The sequence below is a fragment of the Dama dama genome, chromosome X (genome assembly GCF_033118175.1).
Source record: "Dama dama isolate Ldn47 chromosome X, ASM3311817v1, whole genome shotgun sequence".
Taxonomy (NCBI): domain Eukaryota; kingdom Metazoa; phylum Chordata; class Mammalia; order Artiodactyla; family Cervidae; genus Dama; species Dama dama.
The window spans coordinates 54,634,511-54,652,475 of record NC_083714.1 but is presented as its reverse complement, the minus strand read 5'-3'; the positions used below and the strand labels follow the sequence as shown (position 1 = coordinate 54,652,475).

The window sequence follows — 17,965 nt, the reverse complement described above, 5'->3', positions numbered from 1 at the left end:
TCTGAGACACCAGGCTGTCTTCTAAAGTGACTATACCACATATACCCAGAGAAAGTCATAATTCAGAAACACATATTCACCCCAATGTTTGTTGCAGCACTATTTACCATAGCCAAGACGTGGAAGCAACCTAAATGTCCATCAACAAATGAGTGGCTAAAGATGTGTGTGTGCATGCGGGCTAAGTCACTTCTGTTGTGTCCAACTATTTGCAGTCCTATGGGCTGTAGTCTGCCAGGCTCCTCTGTCCATGGGATTCTCCAGGTAAGAATACTGGAGTGGGTTACTATGCCCTCCTCCAAGGGATCATCCTGACCCAGGGATTAAACCCATGTCTCTTGCATTGGCAAGTGGATTCTTTACCATTAGTGCCACCTGGGAAGTCCCAAAGATGTGGTACATATATACAATTTAATGTTATTAAGCCATAAAAAGCGCAGACATCACTTTGCCAACAAAGGTCCATATAGTCACAGCTATGCACTTTACAGTAGTCATGTACAGATGTCAGAGTTGGACCATAAAGAAGGCTGAGCGCCAAAGAATTGATGCTTTCGAATTATTGTGCTGGAGAAGACTCTTGAGATCAGACCCATCAGTCCCAAAGGAAATCAACCCTGAATATTCATTGGAAGGACTGATGCTGAAGCTCCAATACTTTGGCAACTTGATGTGAAGAGCCGACTCATTGGAAAAGACCCTGCTGATGCTTTCCTTCATCTGGAAAAGATTGAGGGCAGCAGCAGAAGGTGGCAGAGGATGAGACAGTTAGATTGCATGAGTGACTCAATGCACATGAGTTTGAACAAACTCAGGGAGACAGTGGGGAACAAGAAAGCCTGGCATGCTGTAGTCCATGGAGTCACAAAGAGTCAGATACAATTTAGTGACTGAACAACAACAGCCATAAAAGGGAACAAAATTAGGTCATTTGTAGAGACATGGATGGACCTAGAGACTTATACAGAGTAAAGTAAGTCAGAAAGAGAAACACAAACATTGTATATTAATGCATATATGTGGAATGTAGAGAAATGGTATAGATGATCCTACTTGCAAAACAGAGATAGAGACATAGAGAAAAATGTATGGATATCAAGAGGGGAAAGTGGGGTGGTGGGATGAATTGTCCATAGTCAGAGTAAATTGCAGTCTGAAATATGTTGTACCAGGGATTTTCTAGTACAACAGAAGGCAACTCTAGACTCTTTGGTATGTAGTTATGATATAAAATCGTGACCTCAGAAGGCAGGTAAGGATGCAAAACATACTGTCCATGAAAATGAAGATCCTATTAGTGACCTGTGAAATGGCCTCTTTGAACGGTTCCTCCAGTTGTAGGCAAGTAGAGGTGGATGGATTTGCATGAGGCTTGTATGTTTTTAAACATGTTTTAAGAAATCATATGAAAAAATACTTATTTATTATTTCCCCATCTGTGGAGAATCACTAATAATACTTAGGAGTATATGTTCACAGTACTTTCTTTTTTTAAATTTATTTATTTATTTTTGGCTGTGCTGGGTCCTCACTGCTGCATTCAGCCTTTCTCTAGTTGCAGCCAGCAGGGGCTACTCTGTAGTTGTGGTGTGCAGGCTTCAGTGCAATGGCTTCTCATGTGGTGCACAGGCTTCAGTAGTTGCAGTGCACAGGCTTAGTTGCCACGTGGCATGTGGAATCTTCCCAGACCAGGGGTTGAATCTGTGTCCCCCGAATTGACAGGTGGATTCTTAACCACTGGACCACTAGGAAAGTCCACAGGGCTTTTTCTATGCGTAAAGTATACATTTGTAAATGTTTATTTTTTGTTCGTTTGTTTTCAGTACTTTATTTATTTTTTCCCCATTTATTTTTATTAGTTGGAGGATAATTACTTTACAATATTGTAGTGGTTTTTGTCATACATTGACATGAATCAGCCATGGATTTACACGTATTCCCCATCCCGATCCCCCCTCCCACCTCCCTCTCCACTCGATTCCTCTGGGTCTTCCCAGTGCACCAGGCCCGAGCACTTGTCTCATGCATCCAGCCTGGGCTGGTGATCTGTTTCACCCTAGATAATATACATGTTTCAATGCTGTTCTCTCGAAACATCCCACCCTCACCTTCTCCCACAGAGTCCAAAATTCTGTTCTGTACATCTGTGTCTCCTTTTCTATTTTGCATATAGGGTTATCGTTACCATCTTTCTAAATTCCATATATATGTGTTAGTATACTGTATTGGTCTTTATCTTTCTGGCTTACTTCACTCTGTATAATGAGCTCCAGTTTCATCCATCTCGTTAGAACTGATTCAAATGAATTCTTTTTAATGACTGAGTAATATTCCATGGTGTATATGTACCACAGCTTCCTTATCCATTCGTCTGCTGATGGGCATCTAGGTTGCTTCCATGTCCTGGCTATGTTTATTTTTAAAAAATGATATCACGTTAACCTTTTTAAAACTAGCTTTTTTTAAAATTTCAGTAATACCCTGAATCGGAGAAGGCAATGGCAACCCACTCCGGCACTCTTGCCTGGAGAATCCCGTGGACGGAGGAGCCTGGTAGACTGCAGTCCATGGGGTTGTGAAGAGTCGGACATGACTGAGCGACTTCACTTTCACTTTTCACTTTCACACATTAGAGAAGGAAATGGCAACCCACTCCAGTGTTCTTGCCTGGAGAATCCCAGGGACGGGGGAGCCTGGTGGGCTGCCATCTATGAGGTCGCACAGAGCTGGACATGACTGAAGCGACTTAGCAACAGCAGCAGCAGTACCCTGAATATGTTTTTCTGTCATTAAGGAGTCCTGTAAAATATCATGTCAACCACTGCATAATATGTTTTGCTGTGACTTTTTTAAAATTTATTTTTATTTTTTTCCATTTATTTTTATTCATTGGAGGCTCATTACTTTACAATATTGTAGTGGTTTTTGCCATACATTGACATGAATCAGCCATGGATTTACAATGTGTTCCCCATCCTGAACCCCGCCCCCCACCTCCCTCCCCATCCCATCCCTCTGGGTCTTCCCAGTGCACCAGCCCTGAGCACCCGTCTCATGCATCCAACCTGGGCTGGTGATCTGTTTCACCCTTGATAGTATACAGAGTGAAGTAAGCCAGAAAGATAAAGACCAATACAGTATACTAATGCATATATATGGAATTTAAAAAGATGGTAACAATAACCCTATATGCAAAACAGAAAAAGAGACACAGATGTACAGAACAAACTTTTAGACTCTGTGGGAGAAGGCGAGGGTGGGATGTTCAGAGAGAACAGCATTGAAACAAGTATACTACCAAGGCTGTGACTTTTTTTTAATGAGGACCTATATTTGTGCAGAAGGGGTTTTTCCTGCAGCTTTTTACTAGTATACACAGTGATGTGATGAACATCCTCATCACCAAAAGCACACAACCATAATTGTGTGTTAGATAAATTCCTAGAACTTGAACTGCTGGGTCACAGGAGGTGTAAATTTTTAAACATGCAGCTCTTTGAGTGTACTGCAAAATGGTTTTCCATGACAATTATACCAGGTGCCATTTCCACCACTAGGAAGTAAACAGTTTCCTGCTTGCTCATATACTTACCTTTATTGGATATGTTAATTTTGTCATCTTTGCAGATTAGTGAAGTGAAATAGCTGAATCGTGTCTGACTCTTTGCAACCCCATGGACTGTAGCCTACCAGGCTCCTCCATCCATGGGATTTTCCAGGCAAGAATACTAGAGTGGGTTGCCATTTCCTTCTCCAGGAGATCTTCCTGACATAGGGATTGAACCCTGATCTCCCGCATTGTAGGCAGACACTTTACGGTCTGAGCCACCAAGGAAGTCCTGTACAAAATTCTGTCCTGTTTAGATTTTCCATTTCTTTGAATCCAAGACATGAAACATTTCACCTGTCTTATTAGACACTCTTACTATGTGAATTGCCTGTTCATGCCTGTTGCCCCATTTTCTACTCATTTATGTGTATGGGTTTCTTTAATGTTAGGGATTATTAATCCCTTTTTATACCTTCTGAAAACATGTTATTTACCCATTCATCAATTGATGAACCTTTATATTGTTTCTACTTTTTTACTTTTACAACTAATGCTATGATGAAATCAGCATACCAGTTTTTGTGTGGTCATATGTTTTCAATTCTCTTGGGTATACACATCTAGAAGTGGAATTGTCCAGCCTCATGGTAACTCTTTGTGTTTACCTTTGGGAGGAACCACCAACCTGTTTTCCACAGCAGCTGTACCATATTACATTCCCATCAGCACTATATGAAAGATCCATTTTCTTTACATCCTTACTAACACTTATTTACCTTTTTTAGATTCTAGCCATCCTAATGTGTGTGAAGTGGTATCTCACTGTGGGTTTGATTGCATTTCCCTGGTAGCTAATGGTGCTGAGAATCTTTTCTTGTGTTTTTGTCCATTTGAATATCTCTCTAGAGAAATGTCTTCATATTCTTTGTCCATTTTAAAACAGAATTCTTTGCCTTTTTACTGAGTTGTAGAATTTCTTTATTCTCAATATTCATCCCTTATCAGATATAGAATTTGCCATTGTTTTCTTCCATTCCATGGATTGTCTTTCCCTTTCTTGATGATATGTTATGAAGCGCAAAGGTTGTTGATTTTGAAGTTTAGCCATTTCTCCCTTTTGTTTCTTGTGCTTTTAATAATAAAGTTTTTACTTTTGGTATGATCTTTTCTATTTCAGGCTCCTAGTTTGAGGGCCAGGTTTAGAAAGTCATTCCCCACCCCGAGACAATATAAACGTTGTTGCACATTTTCTTCTAGTGCTTTTATTGCTTCATCTATTTTATATTTACTGGAAACTTATTTCCATGGGTGGTATTGGTTTGGATAAATCTGTTATACCAGTGGGTCATCAGTTGTCCCAATAGCATTTTTTGCATGGTATGCCTTTTGTAAAGGAAGTGGATTCAGCCTGTGCTCAGAGGAAGTAAACAGAGCTCAGTAGTCTAACAGGAATCAAAACCATGACATTGGCTTGGCTAATTTCAATGGCAAACCTTTGTGACCAATTTCACTTCAGATTCATGGAACTGTACGTGGTGGAAGGATCTAGAATGACTGCAGTTTTGTTTTCCAGTTGTTCTTTACCCTCACAGTATCTCAGCCCTTGTGCCCATCTGAGCAATGGGTCACCCACAGGGTGTGATCACATGACCACATGTGTTTTTTTTCGAGAAGGGAATACCATTTGTTTGTCATCTTCTTAGATGAACGCTTTTGTCCAATAACTGGTGGTCAGATAGGAATTCCTAGACTACAGAATTGAGCATTTGCATCTCTTTGACAGCCACAGAATTGAGCGTTTGCATCTCTTTGACAGCCAAGGGAAGCCCCATATTCCCTCTGCATGTCCCTCTAGCCAGGTTCAGCAGGGGCCTCCAGTTTTCTTTTCAGGTAACACCCTCATAGCTCATGGCCATACAGATCATGAGGTTCAAGTTATTGTGGATTCTTACGATCAAGAATTAATAAGGAAAGAGAGACTGGGGAACACTCAGCTTCATTCCAGTTCAAGGTGAAAGAAAGAGTGGGTAGAATCGCTCATTCCTGGGCTTCCCTGATGGCTCAGAGAGTAAAGCGTCTGCCTGCAATGCAGGAGACCTGGGTTTGATCCCTGGGCCGGGAAGATCTCCTGGAGAAGGAAATGGCAACCCACTCCAGTATTCTTGCCTGGAGAATCCCACGGATGGAGGAGTCTGGTAGGCTACAGTCCACTGGGCTGCAAAGAGTTGGACACGACTGAGCGATTTCACTTTCACTTTTCACCTGGAAATCTAGTGATGTGAACACGTCAGCAGAGGACACCCGTGTGGGAGCTCACTGCTACCCTTGATGATGGCCACCTCGGGCATAGCAGGAGGGAGCAGTGATGGGCCAGTGCAGCCAAACTCCAAGCCCTCACAGGCGACCTCATTGCTGACTTGTTAACATACAGGGTGACTCATGTCCTGCTCTTTGGTCTGCTTTCTCCAACAGCAGTGATAGTGTTTTTGAAAATGCTAGTGCTCCTTATTTTGTAAATACTCATTCATATCCAATCAGGGATGTCTATAAAACACATTTAACTCAAGGATTCAGCCCCAGGTGGGAACATAGCAAATCTCACTTTCTCCCTCAAGACTCTTATTTTTAAAATAGACTTCATTTTTTAGAGCAGTTTCACAGCAAAACTGAACACATTGTACAGAGTTCCCATACCCCCCATACACCCACAGTCTCTCCATTAGCAACATCTGGAACAGGGGGTACATTTGTTACAATTCATGAACCTACAGCCCCCCACCCAGAGTCTTTGATTGGTGAAGGAAATGTCAAAGATCATTGCCTCCAGCATCCGAGAGTGGTTTCCCCCAAGAACCCTGGGCTCTGGGAGTATAGTCTCCCTTCATTAATGAGCTTGTGTCCTGAGATGAAGAGAGCACCCAGGAAAGAGCGCTCAGGGCTAATTAAATGTCCTAAAATGGTATCCCTTGCTTGTCAGGGAGCTGCTGTCTGGGCTGTATGTGTGCTGGTGTGTGTGTATGTTCTCTGAAATTCAACCACGTTTAAGTTTGTGTGACCACCACTGCAATCAAGAGAACAGTGCTGTCACTGCAAAGATCCTTCCTGTTTTCCCTTTTTAATCACAGCCAACTGCCTCCCTCTTCACCCTCCCTAATCCCTGTCAACCACTAATCTGTTCTCCATCTCTGTGATATTTCAGAGCTTTTTGAATTTCAAAATCCTAGATAAGGGATTGTCAGCTTGCATTGCTTTGTGTTCCACAAACAACTCACACTATATGCCAAGCTAGAAGTAGATGGCCTTAAAAAGCTCTTGATTATCACGTAATCCTGTGTACCTAAGTTACCGGAGTAGAAGCATCTGAATTTGAAGAAAAGCATGTAAAAGGGCTAAGCACAAGAGGAAAGGAAATTGAAATATTAACCATAAATCTCTTTGAATAGTAGGATGATGAATTGTTTTTATACTAGTCTTTCATCCTTTTTTAAAACAAACTTTTACATAACCGTGGTTCTGTAATTAGATAAACAGTAAGATGTTACAGGAGGCAGGAGGTGCACAGGACCCACAGTGTTGGCATTTAGAGTCAGGCTTGCCCGGCGTGAGCTCAGCTCTGCCACCTGCTGGCAGGTCCCTCACCTGCGCACCTTCACTCCGTGGGGTGTTGCAGATGGTTGCAGGGGGCACTTGCCCCGGTGTATGGCAGTGCTGCGTGTAAAGAGCCAGGATACTATATGTTCTCAGTGCACGGTCACTGTCGTTTCAAAAATAAAAAGTTCCCTCTCGGCTTGGGCAGGTGGCAGGCATAAGGAAGCAGGTCTTGCTGTAGTCAGGGCGAAGCCCCCTGGGGCAGAGATGAAGAGGGGTCTCAGCGAGTCAGGAAGGGGCTGTCACTCCTGACCCTGAGCTGGTGGTCACAGCGGACACTGACTGCTTTTGTCCTTTATGCAGGTGGTGGCCAGTATGGTGGCGGGGACAACTCTGACTCTGGTGAGTTGGGAGTCCTGAGGTTTCAGTGGAAACCACACGGGGACACTGCTGGCTGCTTGGGTCTCAGGGCTGGCCTTCTCGACCTTCCTTTGACGTCCACCTCTCTCCGTGCCTCCCCCCGCCCCCCCCACCCTCTGCCCAGGAATGTCGGCAGAGACTGGCACAATCGCCGGCGTGGCCAGTGCTCTGGCCATGGCGCTGATCGGTGCTGTGTCCAGTTACATCTCCTACCAGCAGAAGAAGTTCTGCTTCAGCATACAGCGTAAGTGGACCCACCTGCGGCCATGCCCGCCCACAGCAGAAGATGAACAGAGGACCGGGGCTTTGGAGGAGGAGGCAGAACTCTGAGCAAGCTGAGATTCAGCAGACTTCCCTGGGGTGAGGGGGAGGTGGGGCTACACTTTTTAAAGCCCTTGGGGACAGACCTAGGCCCAACTGAAGTATAAACCAGCCTGGAAGAGAGGATTGGGGTGGGCCTAATGACCTCGGTCTTCCAAGGGTGACCACCGGGCTTCTCGTAGAACAGGAAAGAGTGTCTGGATTTCCATGTGGCTTTGGATCTCACCCAAGGGAGCCTTTGGCGACAGAAGGCAGGTGTCCCCCAGACCTCTTGAGTCCCAGCAGGTAGCACTGTTGGGCCGGCCAGGCCACTCCTAACCCTGGCGACCCTTCTCTCCCTCTCGGATCCCAAGGAGCTGCTGGCTGCTGCCTGGGTGCCCCTGCTCCTCCCCCGTGAGCCCCAGAATCTTAAAATACATGGAATCCTGAATTGTTTGACGGGAACAGGAATGCAAGAGGAAGAGTTTTGTCATATTGGTGGCTGTCATTCTAGGTTGTAGTGGTGAGTCTGTCCATGGTGTGTGAATGGGATAGTTACAGATGGAATCTGTGTCAGAAGCCCACCTACAGGCACCCTGTACACAGGGATGCCATTGAAGGCAAACAAGACCACACTCAGTTGTTTTACAAGCACAGCGTTGATGTATTGCTGTGTGCAGAGAGTGTCTCTGGTTGAAGATGGGAAATCTTTAGTTCAAGTAAGGGAACCTGACTCAGCCATAGTTTTTCTCTTTTCTGCGGCTTAGGACCATCTCCCGTGAGGTTTCCCCCGCCCTTGCTCTGGGCCTCTGCCCTTAATTCTAGCCTGGAGCTGAGCTTCCCAGGAAATGGACTTAGGTCCTAAAATGCTTTGCGTGTAGCTATTGCAGATGTCTCCAGCCTGATTTTCCTTCTGGCCAGGACGTTTGGTGCTTCTACTCTTATACAATGTATGTGACAGGGGCCATAGCATACAGCTCCACAGGCTGTGCACAGGAGTACCCCAGGGACAGCACGTGTCTCAGTGCACAACCTGCACAGCTGTTCATGGCTGCCCTGCTATAGCTCCAGAGCTTGGTTGTGCAGAGTGGTGTGAACAGTCAGAAGGCGTACAAAACTGCAGGTGGGGTTGGCCTTAGAGCTATCACTTGTCCCAGCTCAAAAGCAAACAAGCAGCTTAAAACAAGAAACCTATTGTCTCATGGTCTGGAGGTCAGAAGTTCAAGATCAAGGTGGCAGCAGCACTGGTTCCGTCTGAAGGCTATAGGGGAGGATCCTTTCTTCTTCTTCCAGCTTTTGCTAACCCCAAGTGTCCCTTGGCTTATGGTCGTATCACTCCAATCTCTGTGACTGTGTCATCTTCTGTCTCTTAAAAGGGTACTCATTATTGGCTGTGGGCCCCACTCTAAATTCAGGGTGATCTCATCTTGAGATCCTTAACTTAGTCACATCTGCAAAGACCCTTTTCCCAAATAAGGTCACATCCACAGGTTCCAGGGATGAGGACATGGACAGAGGCCTTGGGGTCCACCATTCACCCCAGTTCAGCATTGTAACTATAACAGTGAGATGAGCACAATCCATGGTTAATCAAAGACATGCCCACAGCAGAATTGGGCCAGATGGCTCAGGGGCCACGGGGTGGCTTGGAGACTTGAAATTGCATGTTGGATAAGAGAAGAAGTAAAAGCTGGGCCTGCAGTCAGAGTAAGAATGGCTTCCCACACTCTCCAGTGCCCGACCCTGCTTGGCCCAGATCACTGCCTCAAGCACCATCACCTCCTGACGAGGCATCATGGAGGGTACCTTCAGTTTATAGATGAGATAGCGGCTGAGGGGACTGTTGAAGGAACTCAGTGCACATGGGAAGGGATAAATCCAGAAGGAAAGAGTGCTGGTAGGTAGGAACAGGGAGGATGAGAGAGGTTGATTTCCAAACCAAATAGATGTCTGGATTGTGTCTGTCTCTGCAGAGGCACTCAGGTGAAAGTACATTATTTTCCCACTTGTTTCCTAAAACAAAGAGGTGCAAGTTTCTGCCAGTTGAATTAGCAGTGAAAGCCCAATAAAATTTGAGAATATGAAGGCTTTGGTACACAGAATTCAGTGAATTGTACAGCATTTGGGGGACAATAAACCTGTGATACTGAGGTGGCAGGACGTGGATGTGACCTCTCTCGGAGTGGGGGGGGGGCTCTAGGGGTTAAGGTGTTGCTGGGCCACGTGCTGGGGGGCCTGGCCCAGGGAGGACAGCATGCTCGGAGGGCTGACAGGGGCTCCCAGGAAGCTCACGGAACCCGTGGGCCTCTCCCGGCCCCCAACTCCATCTGAGGGCCGGCCCCCCAGTCCTTTCCCTTCAGTCTGTCAGTGATGTCATTGTTGTGGCTGAACCCACACTGTCCTGTGAGTGCCATCATCAGCTCCGGTTTCCTTCGAAGGAAACCGAGTTCAGAGCATCCCCCACATCTGAAAAAGGCCCCCTCTTGCTTTTGTGTCTGTCCCCTGTGCTAGCAACATCTTCTTCCAAAGCTGGAAGTTGCATCTGCTCCTGTGTCCATGGCCTCCCCTTATGAATTTCTCTGGCCCTCCTGGGTCCTTTTGTCCCCTCGAAGTGACATCAGAGGGGTCCCCATTCCTGGGGCTTGTGCTCTGCTCCATTGCCAAATCTCCTTGTCCTACATCTGGTCAGTTACATCAGCACCCCAGGCTCCCCGCCACTTCTCTCTGCTCTGAACAGCCCGCGGGCCCTGTTTCAAGTGTGCAGGGACTGCTCCCCCTGGACCTCCTGTGTACCTCTGACCCAGCCCCTGAGCTTGACGTTCAAAGCCCTTCATCGTTTGGTTCCATCCATGTCCCTTCTGCTCCCCGCCTGTGGTCTGTGTCCCCAGAAGCCTTTCTGCACAGCCGCACTGACTTCCCTGAGGATGCGCTGCTCTCTCCAGCACCCTGTCCGACGTGCCCTCTCCTCCCCTAGCAGCTTTCATCCTTTGGGCCTGGTACACCCTCCCAGGCTGCCTTCCTGCCCTCCAGCCTGTGGGAGGATGTCTGTCTTGCCTGCTGCCACAGCGCCCTCTGCCGACCCACTGTGCAGCCCATGGCGCGGGATGGGGGCTTGCTGGTTTCTGTGTCACCACCACCCCATCCCATCACTCTGAACTGTCCACACCTGTGGGTGCCTGTGTGTGTGTTTCACCCACCGAAGTGTCCCTGGCCTCTGTGTTGGGGTAGCATCAGGAGGAGCCCTGTGGATGTGTGGGGGGGTCAATCCCCTGAGAAGCCAGGACTCAGCATATCCCATCCCCATCCTTTCTGTTAAGCCTCAGCCACTCACACAGGGAAGTAAGTTGGGGAAGGCCAAGCAGAAACCACTCTGCACCCAGTGCACGGGGATGCCCCGGGGGACAGCACACGACTGCTAGGAGGGCCTGACCCTGCCATGGTGCTTGGGGCCTTGCAGTCTCTCCTGCCACCAAACAGGTCCTGGCCTTGGGGACCCTCTGCTTCCCCTGTCTCTGCCCTCCAGCACCAAGGGTCAGTGTGTTGCGCGGAAAGCCCAGCTGGCTTGTTGCCAGGGGCTGAGTTTTTGCTCCAGGGTCCTAAGTTTTGTGTCTTGCCTTCAGATGCAGCAGAAGGTCAAGGTAATGACGTGCTCTGACTTACTCATTGTCCCCTTCTGCTTTGGCGTCTGCCCTTCATCACCCACCTCCCCTCCTCCCTCCCCTCCATGCTGCTCTTGTCTCGTTGCCTCGCTCTACCCGATCCCGTTCCCTGACACTCACAACCATCTTTACTCTTACCTGATACACGTGGGCATTTGGGCGTGGCTGTGTCTCAGAAGTGCTGGGGTGGGGGTGGAGGCCCTCTTCAGGACTCAGATGCCCACCGGCGGTCATCCCTGAGGAGCAACCAGAGGGCTGCCCATGGGCAGAAGACAGTGTGGCACGTGCCAGCTTGGCATCTGAGCACCCGGTTGGGAGGCCCAGGGTGCCCCTCCATGTGCCTGCTCATCCATCAGCCTTGCCGGCCCAAGTGAGTGCTGACCACACCTGCTAACTAGCCACATGTCCATCTTTTCTGGGCCCGCCCGGTATCCATCTTGAGCCCAGGGCAGGCAGGAACCTGAGTGCAGCCCAGGATAGCGGAGTGACTCGCACTGGCGCCTGCTCAGTGGGTTCGTGAGAACCACGGCCTGATTTTCCCACAGGCCCAGGGCTCTGATGAGGTTTCTGGGGATAAGACATGGACTCTTGAGTCTCCCCAAGCAGCAGCAGCAGCAGAAGACATGGGGTGTACTCAGCTTCATAGAGTCCCCAAACTGTGTTTGGACGTAAGTGAGGAGAAAGCCCCCAAAGTGACTAGACCAGAGCAGCTGTCAGTGGGTCCTGGTCCTCCACACTGCAGCAGGGACAGACTTCTTCCCACTGTCTGCAGGAGCCCATCCATCTGAGAACCCCTGGGCAGGGCAGCATGTTTGGGTGGCCCAAGGTTCGGGAGTCTGAGTTCTTTAAGTGGTTTGGGCTTTTTCACCATAATGGAGGGCTTGGTCAGGAGTTGTCCATCATAGCCAGGGACCCTTTGCTTCTGTGTCAATCACAAACTCCACCCTTGGCCTTTTGCAGAGGGTCTCAACGCGGACTACGTGAAGGGGGAGAACCTGGAGGCCGTCGTATGTGAGGAGCCCCAAGGTGAGGACTTCCTATTCACTTTCCGTTGCTGAAGGCCTCCTAATGGCTGAGCCAGCACCGAACAGAGCTGTGCTGGGAAAGCAGGGGCTCAGAGGTCTCCATTCCTAAAACTTCCAGCCAGAAAGATGGGCTGCAGAAGTCAGGGGCCCAGCACTCTGCTCTCCCCAGCCAGACTCCAGCCTCCTGACTCTGGGCACGCCGGGACCGCAGTCAGGGCCGTCTGCACACCAAGGGGCATGCTGTGAGTGAAAACACACACACTCGCAGCCAAATGCCCACAGAAGCTTGTGGGGAATCTCTAGACGGAGTCCCAGGCCCTTTCCATTTGAAAACTGCCAAAGGCAAGAAAGAACTTGTAAAAAAACACAGACCCCCATAATGGGAGCCCCTGCCCTTCCCACCCTGTTCTGTGTTCATCAAGCACTTCCTGGGTACGGGAACGCCAGCCATGACAAGCTGTGTGGCATCAGGCTTCTGGCCCAGGGTGGCCAACCACTCAAGGCAGATGCAACCCGTGGCCCCAGAATGCCAGCAAGGTGGTCAGGAAAGGCTTTGTGGAGAAGGGGGCAGGCTGCTTTCCATCACCCAAGGCCTGGGGGCTTGCAGGCCAGGGTGGGCGTGAAAGACAGGAGCTGGGGTGTGCCTGTCCTGGGATGGGTGCCAAGGTGGCTGCTTGGCGGGGGGAGGGGCGCCCCTGGGGATGTGATGGGCAGGGCTCCATGTGGCGGCTTAGAATGGTCTGTGGCAGCGCTGCACTGTCTGGATGTAATAGCCCAGAATTTCAAACATGGGAAGATGGACTCCACAGTAGCAGTCACTGTAGTCGTTCTTTTAAACTCTTGGCCACCATCGTGTGAGTATCGCCATGTACCAGGTGCTGTGTTACATGCTTTATTTAAAATACTCCTCCCAGGGACTTCCCTGGGGGTCCAGTGGTTGAGACTCTGTACTTCCAATGGAAGGGGTGCAGGTTCGATTCCTGGTCAGGGAACTAAGATCCCTTGTGCCTCGAGGCCAATAAAAAGAATATAAAACAGAAGCAATATTGGAATAGATTCAGTAAAGAATGTCAATAAAAGTTCTTTAAAAGATTCCTCCCTTTGGAGTTCCCCAGCTGTCCAGTGGTTAGGACTCTGTGCTTTCACTGCTGAGGGCCCAAATTCAATCCCTGGTTAGGGAACTAAGATCCTGCAAAAAAAAAAAAAAAGCAAGAAACTTGTCCCAGCTGCTCGAGTAGAACCATTCCCAGTTTGGGTGGGTGGTGGTTTAGTCACTAAGTCGTGTCTGACTCTTGTGGCCCCATGGACTGTAGCTTGCCAGGCTCCTCTGTCCATGGGTTTCTCCAGGCAACAATACTGAAGTGGGTAGCCATTCCCTTCTCCAGGGGATCTTCCTGACCCAGGAATCGAACCCAGGTCTCCTGCATATTCCCAGTTTACAGGTGAGGAAATGGAGGCCCAGGTGGTCGCAGGGTCCCTCTGCTCCTTCCTTCTCTCTGGGGGCACAGCAGCTGCCAGAGGCCAATCGTCCAGGACAGGCAGGCAGAGAGCCGGGTTTCTGTGCCCAGGGAAGGATGTGGTTGTGTCTCTGTCTGTCTTCATGTGACTCCCTCCTGATGGGCATCTCGTGTCCCTAGTGAAATACTCGGCCCTGCAGACGCAGTCCGCGGAGCCGCCGCCCCCTGAGCCACCCCGGATCTGAGGAGCCGAGGATGCAAGGCCCCGCTCTGTTGGGCAGGCCGTGGGCACACGGGGCCGCTGCCGGAGACCCAGCTCCTTGTTTCGTCTGGACCCACGGCTGCCACACCGCTCCTTCGATGTCATTGGCTTCTTGTCGTCCTCAGTTTCCCAGACGTAGCTCTGGGTGTTTGTGAGTCTGGCTCGTGTGCCCACCCAGCCACCGGGCCCCCCAAGAGGCTTGCTGCCCAAATCTGAGGCTGGCCCCGCTGAAAGCCAGGGTCAGCCTCGGGTGCCCAGGGTCGATGCCTCCCTGGGTCACCCTGCTCCCCCAGGCCTTATCAAGCTGGGGAGGGGGAGACTGAGCAAAGGGAGGGCCAGACGATGGGCAGGAGTGTGAACCCGGGCCCTGTGGTCCCCTCCACGCTGCACCGACTCACCGGGTGGGTCTCTGGAAAGGCTGTGGGCGGGGGCCCGGCCGCGAGGAGTGTACTGGTGAGCGCCAGGAAACTGCAGGCACACACACACCACACCCAGGGGTGTCTTTATTTCCATCCCTTATGCTGCTGGGCTCTCTGACTTTTCATTTACTTAAGTGCAAACTTGCATGTCACAGTATCCCCACCTGGATGTGTAGGAATCTCCTGGATATATGTGTAGGAAGCTGTGGCTCTCAGGCCCAGTTCCCCTATGATGCCAGGGCATGGACGTGGTCTCCAGTCTGACATGATTAGTTTCAGGAATCACTTATGCTGCGGCATTGAGTTTTATACTGGGGCCGCTGAGGGTTCCCCACTCTGCTCCCATGTGTGTTCTTATTTTGGTAGCAGGAGCTACACGTGGCAGAATGAGTGTCAGAGCCTGAAACATGCCCATTGTCTGCCTGAAGATGTCTGTGGGAGGAGGGGAAGGGGCGTGGTCTTGGTGTGGGCATTCATGTGACCTGGGCACACTGGTCATCTGTCGGCCCACCTGTGATGGAGATTGCTTTGGGGCCTGGTGGCACCCAGATTGGAGGGTGCTGTCTGCAGTGGGCTGGAGCCAGGCTGTCTCCCTGGAACTTTTCGTCTGGGCCATGTGTGATCCTGATCCCCCCTGGACACTGCTGTCAGGGGCTGAGCTAGAGTCTAGAGCACCCCCATCTATGGGTGAGTTTGCAGTGTCAGAAGGCACTTCTGGAAGCCTCATGTGAGTATGCTTCACATGCTACAGGACGGCCGTATGTCAGCTCTTTCACATCCACCAGATTGGGACAAGGCAACTCTGACTTCTTAGGGAGACAGTTGACATCTGAACAGACCCTGCAGGTCAGACCGTGTGTGCCTCCCTCATGTGCTCGTGTTATGGAGAGCGTGTCATGGGCCCCGCATCACCCCTGTCTGGAGGCTCATGCCAGGCCGGCCAGATTGCATGTAGCCAGGGGCGAGGAGCATTGAGAAGACAGCAGGAAGTGAGCCGCGGAAGCAGTACTGGTGAGCTCAGCCTGTTTCCATCACCTCCCTGGCCTGCCCTCATGGACTGATGTCCCCAGCTCTGACCGGTGCTGGGCCAGAGGCCACTCTGAAGGACTTTTGCATTGGTAGCCTGCTGTCACCTAAAGAGGGTGACATCAGGGCCCTGGAGCCGGGAGGGATCAGGGCAGCACTCATCAAGTTAGGAGGGCTGCTCACCACTGTTTGCAGGCATTTCAGAGAAAGACACAAGGCAGCACTTGTGTGTGGTAAGAGGCTCTCCCTGCCACCGGGAAGTTTGGACATTTATAGAGAAGTCACAGTCACAGTGGTGACTAGGAAGGGAGCCATGTGGCCTGTGGCATCCTAGGTGTTGCCGGGCGCAGCGCTCCCAGTGGGCCACCTTGGCTCTGCAGCAAGGCACATCTGGTGAAGATCCTGAAATCCTGTCGGTGATAACAGAGTCAGCGCTCTCTGTGGATCTGTTTGCTCGGTACCACTGGCTTGGGCTGAGAGAGACCCATCGTGCCCTTCTTTGTCTGTCTCAGTGCCCTCTGCATTGAGCCTGGAGCCCAGCACCCAGCTCTGTGCTGGTGACTGGGGCATTGAAAGTCACTCAGCCACCCATTTGCAGAGCTCCCATCCTGGGGCCCGGGACAGGGCACTGATGCTTGCTGATTCTTGGGGGCTCTCATAGCTGTATCCACCTGGAAGCTGTATTGACTGGTTCGGGCCCATCCCAGGTGGTAACAGAGGTGGCAAGTATGCTACAATGGCCAGCTGACTATATCTAATTGCTATCAGCTTAACTGGGGGCGAGTGTAATAACAGTGTTTATAACAACTCTGAGCTCCTGAAGGATGGGAGGCAGGGCACCCTAAGTGTCACCCAGAGAGTGGCACCTGGCCCACTGCCTTGGCTGCTTGGGGGTTAGTCCCAGTTCTCTGAGAAAGAAGCAGTGGAGACCAATGGCAGGATCCCCTATACTTTCTCTGTGCTTGTGTTTGAGTATGAATTGTAAGCTCTCTCGTGTTTGCATTAAACAAAGTGGAACCTAACCAATCCCTGGTTCTGCCAGTGTGAAGGCACTCCCTTTGTTAAGTGATGCTGGTTTTCCTACTTCATTATTATGGAGCCAAAGGCCTTTCTCGAGAGGGTCAGGGTTCTGGCACTTCCCCTCGTGCTGAGCAGCGTAGTGTCAGCTTTCCTGGGGTGGTCCCCTGCATGACGGGGAGCTGAGGCCTGGAGATATCATGGGGGTAGGGAGGCACAGAGGCGGGCCTGTGACTCACGACTCCTGTGCCCACAGCTTTGTCTTCTTCAAAGAAAGCAAGTAGCCAGGGTCCACTCAGGTGACATGTGATTGAGCCATAGAAAGTGGAACAGGGCCACGGTGTGCAGGCAGAGTGCTCTGCTGGAGGTGGAGCTGCCCTTGTCACTCCATGAGGAAGATGTGGGGGCCGCTGGGAGGGTCTCACAGTATGATGGCATTTTTGTGCCATACCAACCTTGTAGTAAAATAGCACCAAGTCCTCTAACCCAAACCCCCATGTGACTCTCCTGTGCAGAAGTTGTAGCTCTCCCAGCCTTGCTGCTTGATGTCGCTGCTGGGGCCCCCACACCTGCATGGAGAAGGACAGGGACATCAGGCCTTAGAAGAAGGGCCTTATATGCAGGGGCCAGCATGGTTTCATCCAGGCCTTTAGAGCTCCCATAAAGGGCAGCACTCTCTCTGGAGACTCTGGGTGGGGACCCTGTGGCTCCTCAGAAGTCTGTCCCATTTAAGCTCCAGGACTCATGGCCTGGAAAGCTGGCCTGGCTGCCTCAGGGCCACACCTGCCTCTCAGGGGGCTCCAGCCCTGTCCTCACATCTTTAGTGTTTTCTTAAGGCATTGCCGATTTTAGAGTAGTTAGTTACCCATTTCAGCCAACCCACTCAAGTCTTAGTATGAATTGCATTTACCACTTAGAAAATGAATTAAATCATGTAAGAGTACATTACATGTATTGACTGTGTTTGACACATAATAAATTTTTGTGTAAGTAAAGTGGGCTTTCCTGGTGGCTCAGATGGTAAAGAATCTGCCTGCCAATGCAGGAGACCCAGGTTTGATCTCTGGGTTGGGAAGATCCAATGAAGAAGGGAATGGCAACTCCCTCCCATGTTCTTGCCTGGAGAATCCCCATGGACATTGGAGCCTGGTGGGCTACAGTCCATGGGGTCGCAAAGACTTGGACACGAATGTTTACTAATTTTCCACAAGGGGAAAATTACCAAAAATACTTAAAGACAAC

The 17,965-nt window shown here is 50.0% G+C and overlaps 1 protein-coding gene across 2 annotated transcripts in view; it reads left to right on the top strand.

Moving 5' to 3' along the window:
* The window catches only part of CD99L2 (CD99 molecule like 2), a 161,511-nt gene extending 143,793 nt beyond the window's left edge, over nucleotides 1–17,718 (top strand). Inside the window, exons 6-10 of one of the 2 annotated variants that reach the window (XM_061136909.1) lie at nucleotides 7,502–7,540; nucleotides 7,683–7,802; nucleotides 11,479–11,496; nucleotides 12,478–12,543; nucleotides 14,180–17,718. In XM_061136909.1, the coding sequence (XP_060992892.1) occupies nucleotides 7,502–7,540; nucleotides 7,683–7,802; nucleotides 11,479–11,496; nucleotides 12,478–12,543; nucleotides 14,180–14,244 (308 nt within the window). In that variant the 3' untranslated portion in view covers nucleotides 14,245–17,718. The remainder of the gene's footprint in view (nucleotides 1–7,501; nucleotides 7,541–7,682; nucleotides 7,803–11,478; nucleotides 11,497–12,477; nucleotides 12,544–14,179) is intronic. The other variant, XM_061136910.1, reaches the window with a different exon arrangement.
* The last annotated feature ends 247 nt before the right edge of the window (nucleotides 17,719–17,965 follow it).